Raw genomic sequence first — 19,840 nt, 5'->3', positions numbered from 1 at the left:
CATTATGTCCATTTTGGACTTATTGTTATTTTTAAATAAGTTAATAAATATTTTGAAATTCCTAATACAGTAAATTTCAGTAGATACAACATCATGTAAACCAAAGCTTACTGAGGTCCTTGGTAATGTTTTTAAGAGATAAAGTGTCCTGACACTACAAAGGCATAGAATAGGTGACCATTTATGTCAGTATGCAGCACTGAGGCAGCCAAGGCACTACCACCTTCTAGCCTGTCTCAGTCCTTGCCAGCAAAACGATGCTCTTGACTGGTTGAATCAATGTTTATTTTTTATGCTTATTTAGAGGAATTGCGGAAGCAAATATTATTTTAAAAGGCTTCTATCAAAAAATTGTTTGGACCTCGTAAGATACTTTCTGCTCCGAATAACAGAACATCTAACTCAGCTGGTTTCACCTCTAGGATAATGTACAGCTTTGACTTCACTGAAGATTACACATAGGGCAGGTTCCAGAGCTGGTTGATTCAGGAGCTTCAGAGGATCATAAAGTGCCCAGTGTCTTTCCATCTCTCTGCTCTCCCATCCTCAGACTGCTAGCAGGATGGCTAGGGCAGGCCCCGGTTCCACAGTCAGACACGGCCGTGCCTAAGGGAGAAAGGGACACTTTCCCTGTGTCTCCTCCTTGGGAGCAAGGAGTCCCACACTCTGCCCAGCGGACTTCTCATGCCTCAATGGCCAGGATTGGGTCACGTGCTCTTCCCTAAACTTGTCATTGCCAAGGGCCATGGGCTGTGATTGGCTTAAAATAATCACGTTGGGGGACCTGGATGTGAAGAAGTCATTCACAATGATTTAGTTATTGAAAACAACCCCCCCCCCCCAAAATTTTATACTTTTCCAGTTAACTGTTAGTTCATTCGCACAGGTGCCCAATAGGAGAGGCAGCACGAACCTGTGGAAAGAAGCCTGAGCCTGAGAATCGGGAGACCGTGGGTCTGATCTCACATCTGACGTTGTTGAGCGATGGTCCTGCCCTGTCCTTCCCATGCTCCCTCTGTAACATGAGGGCTTGGACTAGAGCACTCGTTCTGACATCTTCTGGTTCATCGCTTCCTTTAGTCACCCACTAACTCCTTCATGCTATAATGCTTAGAGTGCTTCCTCTATTGTGGGAGTCACAGGCAGGATACAGGTCTGCACCAGATGCCTAACCACAGCAGACGTGCTTCCTCCTAGGCACGCATTGAAAGCCCAAAGGGAAGTAATATCCAAACTTTCCTTACTTGTAGAATAAACTGTTTAATGCCCTCCGCAAAGCTCATCAGCGGACAGTTACATTGGGGAGGGTTCTCTCTCATCTTAGTAAAATGTAAAATGTATTCAGAGGTGAGAATGAAGACCCACAAATTGTATTCTGGAAAAGGTAAGTCTTTGTCCTCAGGAAAAATGCTTGTGGGCCTGGCTGTGTGATTGTTGCACTTCTAAAGAGTGTGATGTAGAGAAGCCAGCCATCAAGAGAACAGAAAAACAGTCGAGAGAAATGAGATCATGCTCTCCGAATACCCAAAAGCACTCTTACACTTTATTATTTAGATAAAATGCTTAGAAAATTTTTATTTATTTTTAGAACTAAGCCGCTAAAATTTTGGAGACCTTTCTCATGTGCATTGTTGGTTCATTTTTCATGTCACGTGAAGTGCTGAGATAGCTGGCAGTATTTACCTCAGCAAAGAGAATTAAAAGTCGTGTGATCAGTCCCTCAAGTAGTAGGTGAAGGCAGGGCCTTTTTGAGTTACTTTGGGACCAGTATGGGGAACATACAGGGAGGAAGATTGAAGGCCACTGCAGAGAAAATCTTTCAATAAGTAGAGCTGTGAACAATGGTGTGTAAACATTCCATTAGGTCAAAGGCATGAGTTGTCCCAGAGCCGAGAGGCCTAAAGCAGAGGCTGGATGGCCCGTCAGCACTGCTGCGGAGAGTCTCTCATTGACCTGAGGTTGGACAAGATGATTCTGAAGGAAGGTCATCGCTAAGATTCTGCAGTTACCAGTATCACAGCCATGGGACGTCCGGTGGTTGGGATCATTAGCAGTTTGAAACAAAAAAATAGGTGATTCATTTATTCACCAAATATTATATATTAAGTACCTACTGTGTGTTAGGCACTCTTTGAGACACTGGAGATACGATAAAGAACAAGCCTGACAAGATGCCTCAGGGGATTTATGTTCTGGGGTATGCAGACAAAGACTGAACTAATAAATAAGACAATTACATGTTCAATAAATGCCCTGAGCAACACAAACCAGGGTGATGGAAGAGAGTGATCTGTTTTAGATTAGGATGTGAAGGAAAGTCTCTTCGAGGAGGTAACGTTCAAGCTGAGACCTGAATGAAAAGGAGGTCAGAGATGACTGGGAAGAGTGTTCGAAGCAGAGAGAACATGCACAAAAGACCAGGGCAAGGACCAGCGTGGCATGTTTGAGATGCAAGCAGAAGGCCGAATGAGAGGCCCAGAGGAGTGTGCATGGATGGACTCAGGCACAGGTAGGGGCCAGATCCCTCAGGAGCTTAGCCGTTATTCTGTCCAGTGGGAAGACGCTGAAGGATTTTCGGTAAAGAGTGGAAGGCTGATTCACATCTCTAAAAGATAACTATGGGTACTTTCTGGTGGATAACTTATAAGTGACAAGGAAGTAAACAGAGAGAAATAAGAAATTCAAAAGAAGTGTGGTTTTACAGAAGCCAAGAGAAGAAAATGTTTCAAGGAGGAAGGAGTGGGCCCCTGCCTGGTGGCTCAGTTGGTTGGAGCGTCGTCTTACTAGTACACACTAAAAAGGTTGCAGGTTTGATTCCTGGTCAGGGAACATACCCAGATTTCAAGATTCAATCCCATCATGGCAAACATGGGAGTTAACATCTATCTCTCTCTCCCCACCCCCCTTCCTCTCTCTTTAAAATCAATTTAAAAAACACATATCCTCAGGTGAGGATTTTTAAAAAAAGAAGGAAGGAGTGGGCAGCATTGTTGAATACAGAAAAATTAACTGGAAGGTTGTTGATGGCCTTTATGAGGAAATGTTTATGGGCAGTAACTTTGCAAGCCCACTTGGAGTGAATTTAGAAAAAAATGGGAAGTGATTGAGAGGACAGGGGGAGTAGAAACCATTCTTTTAAAAATGTTATAAAGGGGTACAAAGAAATAGGACCTGAAAGGGAATATGAAATTAAGATATTGTTTCTAAGATCTGAGTTACTACAGCAGCTCTCTGTGCTGATGGAACAGGGGCTGCAGAGATGCAGATGCTGGGGATTCTGGACAAAGCATTGTTTTGCATTTTTATTGAAATCCATAATTTCATTATCTTTGATGTTGATTAGTTTGTTGGGAGTTTCTGTATTAAGTTGAACCATATGAAATTACCAATATGCACACATTTTGACCTACAAAAATATCAATGTTTCATAATTCTACCTAATAGAAGTAGGATTTTCTACTTTAACTTAGATAATTTTAAATTTCTCTCATAGGTCTTTATCATTTATATACATTTAAAATTTGGAAACAATCTCAAACTTATCTAAAAGTTGTAATTACAGAACAAAGAACCTTCCCCTCCCCCCCCCAAACAGTTTGAGAGTAAGTTGTAGACCTCATATTCTGTCTCTCCCTAACATTTGAGTAGGTATTACGGTACTACCTGTAAATAAGAACATTCTTCTACAAAATCACAATACAATCTAGTAAAATCAGAAAATTAACATCAAAACTACCAGCCAATCCTCTGATGAAGCTATTGAAACCCCATTCAAGTTTATGCCAGTTGTTTCATTAATATCATTAATCCCCAAAAGCTCTAGTGTAACATCTCATGTTGCATTTAAATGTCATGTCTCTGTAGTCTCCTTCCTTCTGGAACAGTCCCCCAGTCTTCCCTGATTTTCAGGACCATGACTCTTTTCTTAATTAAATTTATTAGGGTGACATTGGCTAACAGGGTCATATAGACTTCGAGTGTACATTACTATGACACATAATCATTCATTGCATTGTGTACCCACCATCCAAAGTCAAATCTTCTTCCATTACCCTCTACTACCCTCCCACCCCCTTCCCTCTGGTAACCATCACTCTGTTGTCCATCTGTGTCTCTGAGTTTCAGTTTTATATGGAACATATGACTGAAATCATGTAGTTCTTAGCTTTTACTGACTGACTTATTTTGCTTAGCATAATATTCTCAAGGTCCATCCATGTTGTTGCAAATGGCAGTATTTCACTTTTTCTTACGGCTGAGTAGTATTCCATAGTATATATGTACCATACTTTATTTATCCAATCCACTATCAAAGGACACTTTGGTTGTCTCCATATCTTGGCTGCAGTGAATAGACGTGCACATATCTTTGCAAATAAATGTTTTTGAGTTTTTTGGGTAGATACCAGAAGAAGAATTGCTGGGTCATATAGTAACTGTATTGGTAGTTTTTTTGAGGAACCTCCATACTGTTCTGCATAGCGGCTGTACCAGTTTACATTCCCACCAGCATGAATGAGGGTTCCTTTTTCTCCACAACCTCTCCAACTTGTTATTACCCATATTGTTGATAATAGCCATTCTAACAGGTATGAGGTGGTATCTCATTGTAGTTTTGATTTGCATTTCCCTAGTTGTTAGGGAAATTCAAACTAAAACTGTCAGTAGCTCTGTAGTATAATTTGAAGCCAGCAGTGTGCTACCTCCAGCTCTTGGCTGATTGCTCTGGCTAGGATTTCCAGAATTATGTTGAATAAGAATAGTGAGAGTGGATATCCTTGTCTTTGTCCTGATTTTAGAGGAAAAGATTTCAGTTTTTCACCATTGAGTATGATATTGGCTAAGGGTTCTTCATATATGACCTTATTATGTTGAGATACTGTAACCGGACAAACAATGGGTCCATGCTGCCTGTCACTACTTGAGCCAATTCAGCAGAGAAAGGGTTGAATCATATATGAGCGTTTATTCCAGTATTGCTGGCAGGATGGGAGAGCAGCAGGTTATCCACAAAAATCTGCTCTGCTGCCCACCATTAGCCAGCTGCTTATATACACATAGAAATTCAAAGGAAAAGTAGGCAAAAGGGCAGTTACAGATATGCAAAAGGACTAGGGGTCTTTAGAGGGCTTAGTGATATGCAAGGGCTGGGGTTACACAGGGAAATAGCCAAAGGGAGTGCCAGATGGACAATTAACAGGTAAGCAGGCCGGTGGTTTGCAAAGGCCTGCAGGTGTGCAAAAACGGCTGGGGACCTTCAAAGGGCTGTTGATTCTGGTTTCTGCAGCAAAGTTGTTCATCTTTCCATGATAATAGGCAGCTCCAAATGGGGAGGAAGGGCTGCATCTCCAGGTCAGCTCCAGCCAGGGTAGAATGTGTCTTCTTTAATCAGAATAAAACAATCACAGTTAACAGAGCATGTTTAATATTTCTTACAATACTAGCTGGTTCCCTAACATTCTATTTCTGCCCCCTTTCAATACTTTCCTTCTATACCCATGTTATTGAGTATTTTTATCATAAATGGGTGTTGTATCTTGTCAAATGCTTTTTCTGCATCTATTGTTAAATCATATGATTTTTATCCTTTGTTTTGTTAGTGAGGAGTATTACATTGATCAATTTGCATATGTTGAACCATCCTTGTGCCCCTGGAATGAACCCCACTTGATCATGGCATATTATTTTTTTAATATATTGTTGTATTCTGTTTGTTAGTATTTTGTTTAGGATTTTTTGCATCCATATTCATCAGAGATATTGGTTTGTAGTTTTCTTTTTTGTTATCCTTGTCACGTTTTGGTATCAGGGGTATGTTGACTTCATAAAATGTGTTAGGAAGTATTGCCTCTTCTTCAATTTTTTGGAAGAGTTTGAGAAAGATAGGAATCTTTGAATGTTTGGTAGGATTCAGTAGTGAAGCCATCTGGTCTGACCATGACACTTGGAAAAATACAAGCCAGTTATGTTGTAGAATAGCCCTCAATCTGGGTTTGCCATGATTATCTTCAGGTTATGTTGTTGTCATGTACCCCGCAAATCAAACAAGGATGCCTCAAGAAGTCGAATTAAGGAGTCAAATTTATTTCAAATCCGGGACTATGAGAGGGCATTTTGCTCTCTCAAATCTCATAGTGATTAAGTAGCTGCAACACAGATTTATATAGGCAAAAATCACAAAGGTATTGATTACATCTTTGGGTTTGGAATGAGGAACCTGGTTTGCACAAAGCAGTTACAGAAGCAAAATTGAGCAAGTTAGTTATCTATAAAGATGAATTATAGTTTTGGGTCTTCAGATCACTGAATCAACGGAAACACATTATCTGGAGCCACTGAGGCAATTTAGAATAATTGTGTTGTCCTGGTCTTGGGTCCACTGAGTCAACCGGAACACATTATCTGTAGCCACTGAGGCAATTTAGGGTAATTGTGCTGTTCTGGTTTCCAAGTACAGAAGAATGTGCTTCGATAACCAGTAAGATCACAATCAATGGGATATTCAAACCACCAACAATGGAGTATTCAATCGATTGGGATAGCATACATAAGTTCAGAAAATCAAAGTAACTTTTCTATTGTTTTAGCAAGCAAGTAACGACAGAAGCCAAGTCAGCAGGGTTAAAATATTAAGCAGCAATTCCCACCAGGCATGGTTGCCACCATGCTTCAGTGTATCTTTGGCAGTGTTTGCCAGCCTTCAGATGGGCCCTACCTCCTGTTATCACACCCTTAGTCTCTTCCCACATTGTACCAGAGTTAATTTTTGTATCAAGAGCATATAGCAGAAGTGATTAGGTTACAAAAGTGATCTCTAGCAGAGGGGGATGGGTGAGGTGGAAGAGGACATAGAGGGGATAAAAGGCGATGGAAAAAATAAAATAAATTCCTTTTAAAAAGTGATCTCTTGCCGAAACCGGTTTGGCTCAGTGGATAGAGCGTCGGCCTGCGGACTGAAAGGTCCCAGGTTCGATTCCGGTCAAGGGCATGTACGTTGGTTGTGGGCACATCCCCAGTGGGAGGTGTGCAGGAGGCAGCTGATCGATGTTTCTCTCTCATCGATGTTTCTAACTCTCTATCTCTCTCCCTTCCTCTCTGTAAAAAATCAATAAAATATATATTTTTTAAAAAGTGATCTCTTGGATCACTTGCTCTTGGGGAAGCATGCTTCATCTTGTGAGCAGCCCTTTGGATAGGCCCAAATGGCAAGAAACTGAGGCGTCTAGCCAACAGCCAGTGAGAAATTGAGGCCTTGCCAACCATGTTGAGTGAGCTTAGAAGTAGATTCTTCAGCCCCAGTTAAACCTTGAGTTGACTGTTGCCCTGGCAAATAACTTAACTTTGACCTTGTGAGACCTTGAACCAGAACCACCCAACTAAGCCACTCCCAAATTCCTGACCCCCAGAAACTGTGACATAAGTGTTTGTTGGCTTACAGTACATAATGAATACAGGCAGGAATAGCACAGAAGTGATCCTGGCCTCTTTTTTTTAATTTTTATTTTTTATATACATATATTTTTATTTATTTCAGAAAGGAAGGGGAAGAGAGAGAAAGAAACGTCAATGATGAGAGAGAAGCATTGATTGGCTGCCTCCTGCACTCCCCACACTGGGGATCAAGCCCACAACCCAGCATGTGCCCTGACCGGGAATTGAACTGTGACCTCCTGGGTTCATGGGTTGATACTCAACCACTGAGCCATACCAGTTGGCAGCATGGGCTCTTTTCATTGCATCCTATCAGGTGACACACAATTTCAATTCATCCCATTATTAATGGTCTTTATTTCAATCCCTTGATTAAAGTGATATCTCCTGGGCTTTTCTACTCTGCAGTTTCTCTTTTATTTTCTCTTTTAATTTGTGAATATTTTATGGGAGTTAATTTGAAACTATGTAAATATTCCTTCATCGATCTTTAAACTTATTTATTTATTTATATTTCTCATTGTGAGATCTTGGTCTCCTGTGTTATTCAATGGGGGATAATTTGTTGCTATCATTTTTTATGTTGATGTTCAAATTGTCCCAAATTTCACAAGATGCCTTAAACTTGGCTAGTGTGTGCTTAGGACATGTCCTCATCATTTTTTGAGCACATCCTTGATTTCTGGCACAAGTTGTTCTAATCTCATCATGTCCTGTACTTGCTCTAACCCTGAAATCAGTAATTTTTCTAAGGATCTCTGGTTTCTTTTAGTGGAAAATGGTAATAAAGCCAAGATCTGGGCATTAGGTTTGCCTATTGCATTGGGGCATTGCTGTTGCCAGGACCATTCATAGAACATACACACATTTACATATACATATATATGTAAGTATATGCAGACCTGTATATGTAAATGTGTACATATATATGTATATACTATATACTTATATGTGTATATATGTATGTGTGTGTGTATGTGTGTATATATAGTATATTATATAATACTAGCGGCCCAGTGCACGAGATTCGTGCACTTGGGAGTGGGGTCTCTCCATCCGGCCTGCACCCTCTCGCAGTCCAGGAGCCATCAGTCAGACATCCTTAGCGCTGCTACGGAGGCAGGAGAGGCTCCCACCACTGCTGCTGTGCTCGCCAGCCATCAACCTGACTTGTGGCTCCTGCGTTGAGCGTCTGCCCCCTGGTGGTCAGTGTGCATCACAGCGACCCGTCGTTCCGCTGTTTGGTTGATTTGCATATTACCCTTTTATTATATAGGAGGATATTTAAATCCCTAAGTTCATATTGAGACCTCTAATTATAGGTATCCAGCATTTTTTTCTATCTTTTTCCCTTTCCATTTTAGTGCTTTCTTCTCCAGTGAGAGATTGAGCTCCTGTTACCCATATTATATTTATTTATTTGATTCATTCCTCCGTACATACCCAGTCTCCCATCTCCACTGCATCCACCCTTTCCCAAATGTGGATGCCCTCCATTCAGACTCTGACTCTCTCGCAAGACACCCACCCTCATGAATGCCTGCTTCATCCCCTTGGGCTGCAGACCCCTCCCCCATAGGGATACCCACATCTGCCTCTTCTTGCTCAGGCTCCAACATACCTCTTCAGGCTACCCTTGCACACGGAGCCCTGCTGACCCCTCAGCCTTTAACTCCCCACCTGGGTCTGTCCTCTGTTGGGATGCTCTCCTCATTCTTTGTCCTTTGAGAACAGCTGTTATGCCTGTGATGTGCAGCCTGTCCTTATTGGCAGAAAAGACCCAGGATGTGTAAGATAACCAGTCCCCGTGGCCAGTGGCACCAGATACTGTTGGCCACTTCCCCGGTCTTTGTCATCAAAACAGAAAACAGAGGAAAACTGCATTTCATTTTACAACTAGAAAGATAATATGCTCTGCAGATGGAGGGAAACCATACAGTTTATAAATTGCACTCTAAATTGACAACATTTTACCAGTTTCAAGTCCAAAAGGCATTCTGCTTTATTTCCCTAAAACCAAAACTTGTTTTAGAAACACAAATAACATTTTCGTTTTCAAAGAGAATATAAAACCACTGTCATTCTGTTGTACCTGGACCAATAAAAATATAAATGACTATGGCCAAGACATTAGACATTTAAGTATTCCATTGCCATCCATATACGTGCTGTGGTAGCCTGTCCCTTCAGTAGCTGCAAGTGGCCCCTTCCCACTAGCCTGGCTGCCTGCTCCTGGGTAAAGCAAGAGAGAGCTGGAGCTGATGCGCTTTGCTCTTTGGCTGGCTATGGTGGTCAGAATTCAGTTGCAGAAATAAATAATCAACTCCAGGTAGTTCATTATACAGAAAGTGATTTATTATAGTGTTTTAGGTGGTTTTCAGAATCACAGGAGGGCCAGAGAAACCGACTGTAGACCAACTTCCAGGAACAACTCCCAAAACCACGTGGCAAACTCTTGGAGCGGCTGCTGCATCTGCCCTGATCAGGAAGCTATCACCGTGGCTGCTGGCTGCAAAACCAGCCACCCCAGCCATAACCAGGAAGCTGCCACTGCAGGGGCCAACTCAGAACCTTGTCACCTTTGCCACAGTCTGCAAAACGGACACTGTACATCTTGCTTCTTTATATATGACTCAGTTCCAAATCTTAGCCTTCTGTAGTACAAGTGGTGGGTAGAATGTAAATCACATTTTTAACCTGAATTGAAGGGAACAAAATTATTTTTTGCTTTAGAGCCTCTGCATGCTGGAAGGGGAGTTCAAGTGGCTATTAAGAAATCTAACCTGTTTAATGCAATCCCCATTAAAATACCTATGGCATATTTCACAGACCTAGAACAAACTCTCCAAAAATTCATCTGGAATGAAAAAAGACCCCGAGTAGCTGCAGCAATCCTGAGAAAGAAGAACAAAGTGGGAGGGATCACAATACCAGATAGCAAGCTGTATTACAAAGCCACTGTTCTCAAAACTGCCTGGTACTGGCAAAAGAACAGACATATAGACCAATGGAACAGAACAGAGAACCCAGAAAGCAACCCAAGCCATTATGTTCAATGAATATTTGACAAAGGAGGCAAGAGTATACAATGGAGTCAAGACAGTCTCTTCAATAAATGGTGGTGAGAAAATTGGACAGATATATGCAAAAAAATGAAACTAGACCACCAACTTACACCATACACAAAAATAAACTCAAAATGGATAAAGGACTTAAATGTAAGATGGGAAACCATAAAAATACTAGAGGAATCCAAAGGCAACAAAATCTCAGACATATGCCGAAGCAATTTCTTCACCAATACAGCAGCTCCTAGGGCATTGGAAACGAAAGAGAAAATAAACAAATGGGACTACATAAAAATAAAAAGCTTCGCCGAAACTGGTTTGGCTCAGTGGATAGAGTGTCGGCCTGCGGACTGAAAGGTCCCAGGTTCGATTCCGGTCAAGGGCATGTACCTGGGTTGCAGGCATATCCCCAGTAGGAGATGTGCAGGAGGCAGCTGATCGATGTTTCTCTCTCATCGATGTTGCTAACTCTCTATCTCTCTCCCTTCCTCTCTGTAAAAAATCAATAAAATATATTTTAAAAAATAAATAAATAAAATAAAAAGCTTCTGCACAGCAAAAGAAACCATCAACAAAACAATAAGAAAGCCCACTGCATGTGAGACCATATTTGCCAATGTTATATTTGATAAGGGCCTAATCTTCAAAATTTATAGGGAATTCATACATCTTATTAACAAAAGGAAGATAAACAATCCAATCAAAAAATGGGCAAAGGACTTAAATAGACACTTTTTGAAAGCAGACATACAGAAGGCCAAGAGACATATGAAAACACTAGAGGCCCGGTGCACGAAACTTGGGCACCCTCACGCGCACATGCGCGCGCGCGTGTGTGTGTGTTGGGGGTGGGGGAGGTCTTTCAGCCCGACCTGTGCCTTCTCGTAGTCCTGGAACCCCTCAGGGGATGTCCGACTGATGGCTTAGGCCTGCTCCTCGCTCAGTCCCAATTGGCTGGACCCCAGCAGCAAGCTAACCTACCAGAGTGTTTGCCCCCTGGTGGTCAGTGCACATCATAGCAAGCATTTGAGTGGCCTTAGCATATCATTAACATATTATGCTTTGATTGGTTGAATGGACGACCGGACACTTAGCATATTAGGCTTTTATTATATGGAATACTCAAAGTCACTAATCATCCAAAAGATGCAAATCAAAACCCATCAGAGTGGCTATCATCAACAAATCAACAAACAACAAGTGCTGGTGAGGATGCGGAGAAAAAGGAATCCTTGTGCACTGCTGGTGGGAATGCAGACTGGTGCAGCCACTGTGGAAAACAGTATGGAGTTTCCTCAAAAAATTCAAAATGGAACTTCAATTTTTATCCCAAGAAACCAGAAACACCAATCAGAAATGACATATGCACCCCTATGTTCATAGCAGCACCATTTACAATAAGATTTGGAAACAGTCTAAGTGCCCATCAGCAGATGAGTGGGTTAAAAAAGTGGTACATCTACACAATGGAATACTATGCTGCTGTAAGAAAGAAAGAACTCTTACCATTTGCAACAGCATGGATGGACCTGGAGAGCGTTATGCTAAGTGAAATAAGCCAGTCGTAGAAAGATAAATATCACATGATCTCACTCATATGTGTGATATAATGAACAACATAAGCTGATGAACAAAAATAGACCCAGAGAGAGAGAAGCATGGAACAGACCATCAACCTTCAGAGGGAAGGCACAGGAATGGGGTGGGTAAGAGATCAACCAAAGGACTTGTATGCATGCATATGAGGATAACCAATGGACACAGACACTAGGGTCGTGAGGGCATGTGCTAGGGAGTAGGGGTGGCCGGGGGGAGGTCAAAGGAGACATATGTAATACTATATATAATACTTTAAACAATAAAGAATTTTTAAAAAAGTAATCTGTTATCTGTCACAGTCTACCTCTCTAGCTATTCAATTATCCATGAATATGTTCTCGCTATAAGTAGAACCCCCTTCCCCCTCCCACTAAGATATTGCATCCCACTCAAAGTCCAGGATCTCTGGGATTAATGCAGCTGTCTTTACCAGGCCCAGATGAGGCTTCTAATCTAGTGACCTATAAACAAAAAGATTGCCTGTCTGCTCCCAACATACAATGGCAAACGGAGAGAAAAACCCTCATTCCAAAAGGGAGAGAATGGGAAACATACAACTGCCATTGCTGTTAGCAGCGATGAAATTCCACTAGGCAAGAATGAGGAAAGCACCCGAATTGGATAGTGGGGTAAGGTCCTTGGTATACTAGCTGTTTCCCATTCGCTGCAGTAACAGTATAGCTGATAGGCAGTCATATTTTAATGTCCCTAAGGCTAGTTGTACTTCTGCTGCCCTACAGGGACCATCTCTAAGCACATTAGCTTGATTTTTTTTCAACATGAAAAAGCAACTATATCACCTTGGTAGAATAGATTCTTGACTAGACTTCTGTGTATATGTGTAACTTGTGAAGATATAAGCATCCTAGCAAGGGGACTCAAAAGAAGCAATGGATGGTCACAGAAATAAGCTGTTAGAATGGCATCCACAAACTAAGGGCTCAAGGGCCTGAGAAATATTAAAGGCTAGAGAGAGAAAACCATTTCATGGCAATGTATACCATAGGCCCCTCTGCCTGTTTGACGATAAGGGTTATTATTTCCTAATAGAAATTACAAAACTGGCAGAAAGACAAATAGACTCATGATCAAGGGCTCGTACTAGTCAAGCATTTGCTGAGGTTTTGTTCCACTGAGCCCACAGCATCTGATGGCCATGAACATGCCTTAATTATAGTTTTCTCCTAGAAAGTAGAGAAAGTAACAAGAGAAAGGACCTAATGATGACCGTCATCTGCAAATAAAGGAGTTGGCCGAGGTATTTTGTAAGGTCTTATTCAGCTATGATATTCTTTCGATTCTGTGACTTGGTCATGTCCGACAAAGAATGATTTGGTGAGGTGAAAACAGCCATGTTGGGAGAAAACTTGGAGTTTGTGGTAGCAACAGAAGGGACCACTAGAAGGGAAATATATTGTATTTAGAACCATTACTCAATTTTCTGGAAACGCCACATGGGATTTGATGTATGCCAAAATGCTAATGATAGGAAAAGTGCACGATTTTAACATATGAAAAAGTATCACATACCGTATATAAAATTATTGCAATTATACAAATATTATCTAGTTCTTCTGTTACCAACTGCAAATCATCATGACATTACTAAATTCAGAAGACATGTCAATCTGACCAATTAAATATTTTCTTGTGAAACCAACATGTGTTTACCGGGTATAAGTCAGAAAAAAAGTTTTACTTCAACAGGAATTGAACTTTACAAGGGACTCAAATATTAGTTCTGCATCCAAGTGTGAGATATGGTTATTATCAGACATGGTCAGATTTTAACCAAGTGAGTAATACCACATTTAAGAAAGAGCATGGCAGGGCACCCGTAAGATTTCATTTAAAAACATGTGGTGTGTCTGATGGATTTCTGTCTGAAGGGCTGCCCTTCTGTGAATGGGGACTGCAGTCAAGGCTAAGTGCCATCCAGCCTCGCTGTCTGAGTGCACCCAGCAGCATGGGGCAAGCAGCCCACCAATGAGCTGGCAAGTACATTATTCTAAACAGGACTGTAACATTCCTTGAGGGGAAATGCAGAGCTCTCCTCAAAGATGGACCTAGGTATCCTATATAATAAAAGGATAATATGCAAATAGAACGGCAGAACAACAGAACAACCAATCAAAGTGTAATATGCTAATGATATGCTAAGGCTGCTCAACCGCTCGCTATGATGTGCACTGGCCACCAGGGGGCAGACAGTCAACTGGTCGACCAGTCGCTATGATGTGCACTGACCACCAGGGGGCAGTTGCTCAGATGGTAGGTTAGCTTGTTGCTGGGGTCTCGCCAATCCAGACTGAGTGAGATGGGCTGGACACACCCTAGAGCCCTCCCTTGGTCGCTCCCCGGCCCAATCGTGCACCAGTGGGGTCCTTCAGCCTGGCCTGTACCCTCTCACAATCCTGGACCCCTCAGGGGATGTTGGAAAGCTGGTTTCAGCCCGATCCCACAGGCCATTCCCACTGGGAGAACGCCAGACTGCAGGGCTCATGGCTGGTAAGTGCTGCTGCAGCAGCGCAAGCCTCTCCTGATCAGGACTGGAGCGGCAGATAGGAGCTGCAGGCAGCATTAGACTGAGGGTTTCGGCCGATCCCTGCAGGCCACCCAGAGGGACCCCACCTGTGCACAAATTCGTGCATCAGGCCTCTAGTTGTAGATAAAAAGAAATGAGCCTGAAAGTTTTCACATCATTTAGTGTTTAAATACTGTTGGTTTTTTCTTTTCCATACAGAAACAGATGCCATGTAAGCTAATAAAAAGGCAATTCTAAGTAGTATTGGGAATGTTAGTGGTTTTACTTCCATCTCTGCCCAGTGCCTTCAGAGACAAAATGCCAACCAGCAGGCCCTATGAGGGTCTTGGGTGTTCTTGTATTTTTTCCCCACCTTGGATATGTGTAAGCCAACAAAAAAATCATTAGCAAATGTGTGGTGAATCTAATATTGCTGCTTCTCTTTATAGTTGTTATAATTGTTATGTTTACAAATGTTAAATGATGCTTTCTCAGTAGAGTTAGTGATAGTATATCATTCAAAAAGATATACCTTGCTTTAAAATATTCAGTTTTGCTCATTGTCCACAAAAAGATTTTTTTTGTGTGTGGCATTTTAGATAATTTTGGTGTCCTTAGACCAAAGATCCTTAAACTTTACCAAATATCAAAACCACCTGGAGGACTTGTTTCACCTTTGCTGCTCCCCACCCTCAGGGTTTCCGATTCCGTGGGTCTGGGTGAGCCTGAGAACGTGCATTTCTAACAAGTTTCTAGGTGATGCTGCCGGTCTGGGGACCACACTTGGAAAACCGCAGCCTTAAGACTGAGGAACATGCCCGGCTGGTGTGGCTCAGTGGTTGAGTGTCAACCCATGCACCAGGAGGTCACCCGTTCGATTCCCGGTCAGGGCACATGCCCTGGTTGCGGGCTCGATCCCCAGGTGGGGGCATGTAGGAGGCCGCTGATCTCTGTTTCTCTCTCATGGATGTTTGTATCTCTCTCCCTCTCCTGTCCTCTCTCTGAAAAAAAAAAAAAAAAAGACTGAGGAACTCATTCTCATTATAGATATGCCTTAAGCTTCTTTCTGGCCCAAATCCATTAATAAACATTTTAACATTACAGTTTTGTTATTTAATATCTAGAAGAATAAAAAGGACGGGGGGGGGCAGGCTGATACATTTGCTGACTCCCCACACTGTTTTGAAACTGATGAGGTAGTGTTGGAGCCCTGAAACCGCCCCCCCCCCCCCCCCATACACACACACACTCCACCAGCACTCAGCCTGGTGCTATTTAAGGCCCATGTTCGGCATTTCGTGTTCAGAGTGTTTGTAATGGTTTGACTCCACGCGCAGTGAAGCAGTTTACTGAGAACTAGGGTGAGGACTCCTGGTGGCTCACTGAAAGCCCAGGCACCGGGTGGCAGTGGCTGGTCTGTGGCCCTGTTTGTGTAGTGCTGGCCGTACGTGGCCAGGCAGTCGCTGGGCTCCAGGCTGCTACCTCCTGCAGCCTGCCTGCCTGTGTCTTCAGCGGAGGCCTTTGGTGACCGGGCATTTTCCCTTCTTGGCTACATTAAGATTTAGTTCCCAGACCGTGTCTTGCTCCATTCATTGGACGTCGGGTGTGATTTCACCCAGAGAGGTCTTCATTGATACACAGAGGGTTCCTGGCAAAGGCCTGGCTTCAAAGACAGGATAGAAACCATCCGTCCTATGTAAAAATTAACTTTAAATGTCCCATCTGTAAAATGGAGAGTATAATTCCAGGATGGGTGTGAAAATCAAAATAATAGATGTGAGAGGGATGTGAGAGGGAGGAGACAGACAGGTGGAGAGGGTGTGGTTCAGGAGGCGTTACTGTGGCTGGCGCTCTGATGACAATCTCTCTAAAGGCTAGTGGAGCCTCCTTTTTAAAGGTCAGGTTACAATGATTTGACTGAATATTATCAATCGTCGAAGGATTCTAGCATCTCACTTTGAATTATGTAAATGACGGTAGAGTTGCTGTGTTTTTGTGAGGGAAAACTGAGAAGAGTTCATATATTACTCATCCTAATTACTCACCATTGTAATGTGTCAGCCACAGAAATTACAATAACAGTGACTTTTGTTATCTTGAAGAAGAGCAGGAGTGCCAGGCTGGTGTACAGACTGAGGTTCAGAATCTCAGGATTCTTTCACCTTGGCCATTGATTTTTTAAAAAAAACTGTGAGTAAACCATTTCATCCTTTGGTTTTTGTTTAATTAAATGAGGATCCAGTCTGAGATTACGTGACATTACCAAGAGTGCTTTGAAAAAAAAGGGAGTATTTCATAAACTATATATCAGATTTGAGTTTAAATATGTTACCAAGGTGCAGACAACGGAGGTTAGCTCCTGGGACCCCAGCCTGGACAAAGATGACTTTGTCTTTGTGTCATCTTGGTGCCCTGATGGGGAGAGCTCCCCTCCCCGTGGAGGCCCAGCCTGGGCTGAGCGGTCCAGGGTGTTGCAGTTGCACTCCCAGTGCCTCACGGCGTCGTTTTAGATGACCATCCTCCCCCATCGGTGGCCTCTTCTTAACCTTCCCCCCACACTCTGCACATACTCACTCCGCATCGCACCTGACTTGGTTGACTCATCCCTTGAGGACCTGCCTCCAGTTAAGAATGTAATAACTAATGGGTGCCCAGCCTTCTTTGAGTGGAGGGTGTGGCAGACTCCTTGCTGCATTATGACAAGGCCTTTCTGGAGGCAGCGCCTTCCCCAAGGGGTGGATGGCAATTTCACGCACTATAGCGGGCTAGGTGGGTGGGAATGGAGGAGTGTTTTTGAATAGAGAGATTCTTGGGTGCTTTTCAGATCACCTCAGAAAGGAAGGAAGCTGCCTATGACAGATCCACAATCCCTCATCCTAAAGCCTGAGGCCAGATGTGTTTCAGAATTCAGAATTTGGGGGATGTTCGCATACCAAGATGGCACATAGGCCTTATAATAATATCCCCAGTGTGATTCGAGGCCTTGTCTGATCATCAAATACCGTAACAGTCCCATGAAGAAGTGGGATGAGTATTGTCAGTTCAGGTTAGGATGTGCCTCCAAATGAGTTTCCATTGGGTCAGGCTCTACCAGCAAAGTAACATTAGGTCATTAAAGCTTTTAGGATTTCAGAACTGCAGACAAGGAATTAGGCACCTATAGTTATTAACAATGGCTCACGTTTACTGAGCACTTATTGTGTGCCAGGCACTGTGCTAATTGAGCACTTCACACACATAAACTCATTTATTCCTCTTGCCAGCCTGTGAGATGGGAATTACTAGTATCTTCTACTTCACAGATTCCTACTAAATCTTCCTTTAAAAAACTATTGATACCTGTTAGAACTAATAAAAGAATTCAATAAAGTTGCAGAATACAGAATCAATATACACATACAAAAAAATGATAGAGTGCCTACTATGTGGCCAAGGAGCAAATGGTCCCTACAGCCCCCTCCAGAAGTTTCTCCAGTCATGTGAGGGGGGAGACGGGTGCAGAGACATGGGTGTGCCCACAGCTGTGGGAACAGAGGAGGGTGCCTGCCCAGCCTGTGCTTCAGGAAAGGCTCCCTGGGCAGGTGCTGGCCCAGCTCTGTCCTCTAGGCAGGGGAGGAAGCCAGCCCAGAGGGACAGAGGTCACTATAGCCCGTCGTTACTGCTAAGTCCGCATGTTCAAGGTCAGCAGCCCTCAGACGTGTTGAGACCCCCGCTCCCTGTGGTCCTTCCTTTATTTTCTTTAATGTAGCCTTCTTCTCTTCTCTTCTCTGTTGTAGAACACCCATCTCAGCTTTCTCACAAGATAATATCTATGAAGTTCAGCCACCAAGAGTGGACAGAAAATCTACTGAGATCTTCCAGGCCCACATCCAGGCCAGTGAAGGTATCATGCAGCCCCTGGGGAAGGAAGACTCCTTCGTGTACCGGGAGTACATCCGAAACCGCTACCTGTGAGGAGAGAGGCCAGCCAAGTCCGCTTGCTTATGTTGTCATCTGCTTTGTCTCATTTTAAAAGGGTGATTTCCTGGCAGTCCTTTACATCTAAAGGGTTTTCCTCTTTTTGAAACTGGTGAATTATAAATTATAGGTTATAAGGAAATGACTGGCTATTTTTGCTGTCATTGTCTTTGCTTTATTTTAAAAATGCTTTGCTTAGAAATGCGGTCAATATAGTATCACATCATCACATTCTGAAATTAATTTAATGGTACTTATTTAGCACCTGCTGTGTGCCAGGCACTGTAGTAGGGTCTGGGAGTAACCACAGTAAAAAAAAAAAAAAAAAAAAAAAGAGACCAATAAATTCCTGCAAAATGAAGTCAGATTATTTTTCTTTGTAGTTAACATATATTTAAAATTTATTCTGATGGTTTTTATGTTAACTTTGTGTTTTGATAAAAAAGTGTATTACTTTGAAGCCCTTAAATATTTATGGATAAAGATGTCAGCAAAGTGCTCTCTAATGAGCCAAATGCTAGTCACTGTAAATCTGGGAAAAAGTAAACATGAGGTCTTTGAACTATCCCGACCAACTTTCTATAGATATGAAGTTATGTAATATTAAACATGAAAAACCAGCTACCTGCATAAGTTTTATAGTGTGCCACTGTGTTACATGATTTGACATTAGGTGTCCAGTCGGGGTTGACTCATCTCGTGCACATACGGTCTGTTCTCTGTTCAGTTCAACATCGCACGGACAGCATTCAGCATTTTCTAGTAGTTTAACACAAATGGTTTGATCTCATTATGTCTATGCTTTTCCCCCCAAGTTGTCTCAGTTCTCCCTCCTCATAAATAAAATAGAGAAGAAAACCAAGCATCTAATGGGAGAAGGAAACTGATCATCCGAAGTGACCTTGAAGGTATCTGCAAACCTGAGATTCTGGGGTTCTGTGGAAGATTCTACATTGCAGATAAAAGTTAAGCCCCTAAGAATAGACACATTTGGTTGATGCCATCATAAAGCCAGGATGAAAAAAATGGCAAAATAATAGGCAAGAGGAATTTGGTGTTGTCTGCTCAGAATAAAACTGCTTAGCGTGGCCAGAGGAGGTGAAACTGGCCCAATGTCCCAAACATGCTTTTCTTGAAGTCATGTTTTGCTCATTTAAAATACATTCACGTTTTAAAACATATTCTCTCTTTCTAGTTTGCCCCTGGCATTTTTTATTTGTTTTCTCAATCTCTCCTGCCTCACAAACAATAGAGCTAACTG

The 19,840-nt window shown here is 42.4% G+C and overlaps 1 protein-coding gene across 1 annotated transcript in view; it reads left to right on the top strand.

The window, feature by feature from the left end:
* The window catches only part of FIG4 (FIG4 phosphoinositide 5-phosphatase), a 102,514-nt gene extending 83,574 nt beyond the window's left edge, over window positions 1–18,940 (top strand). Inside the window, exon 23 of the mRNA XM_059700730.1 lies at window positions 18,399–18,940. Within this exon, the coding sequence (XP_059556713.1) occupies window positions 18,399–18,576 (178 nt within the window). The 3' untranslated portion in view covers window positions 18,577–18,940. The remainder of the gene's footprint in view (window positions 1–18,398) is intronic.
* The last annotated feature ends 900 nt before the right edge of the window (window positions 18,941–19,840 follow it).

The sequence above is a fragment of the Myotis daubentonii genome, chromosome 6 (assembly GCF_963259705.1).
Source record: "Myotis daubentonii chromosome 6, mMyoDau2.1, whole genome shotgun sequence".
In the NCBI taxonomy this organism is placed as follows: domain Eukaryota; kingdom Metazoa; phylum Chordata; class Mammalia; order Chiroptera; family Vespertilionidae; genus Myotis; species Myotis daubentonii.
The sequence above is the reverse complement of the archived record's forward strand: the minus strand, read 5'-3'. Positions and strand labels throughout refer to the sequence as shown.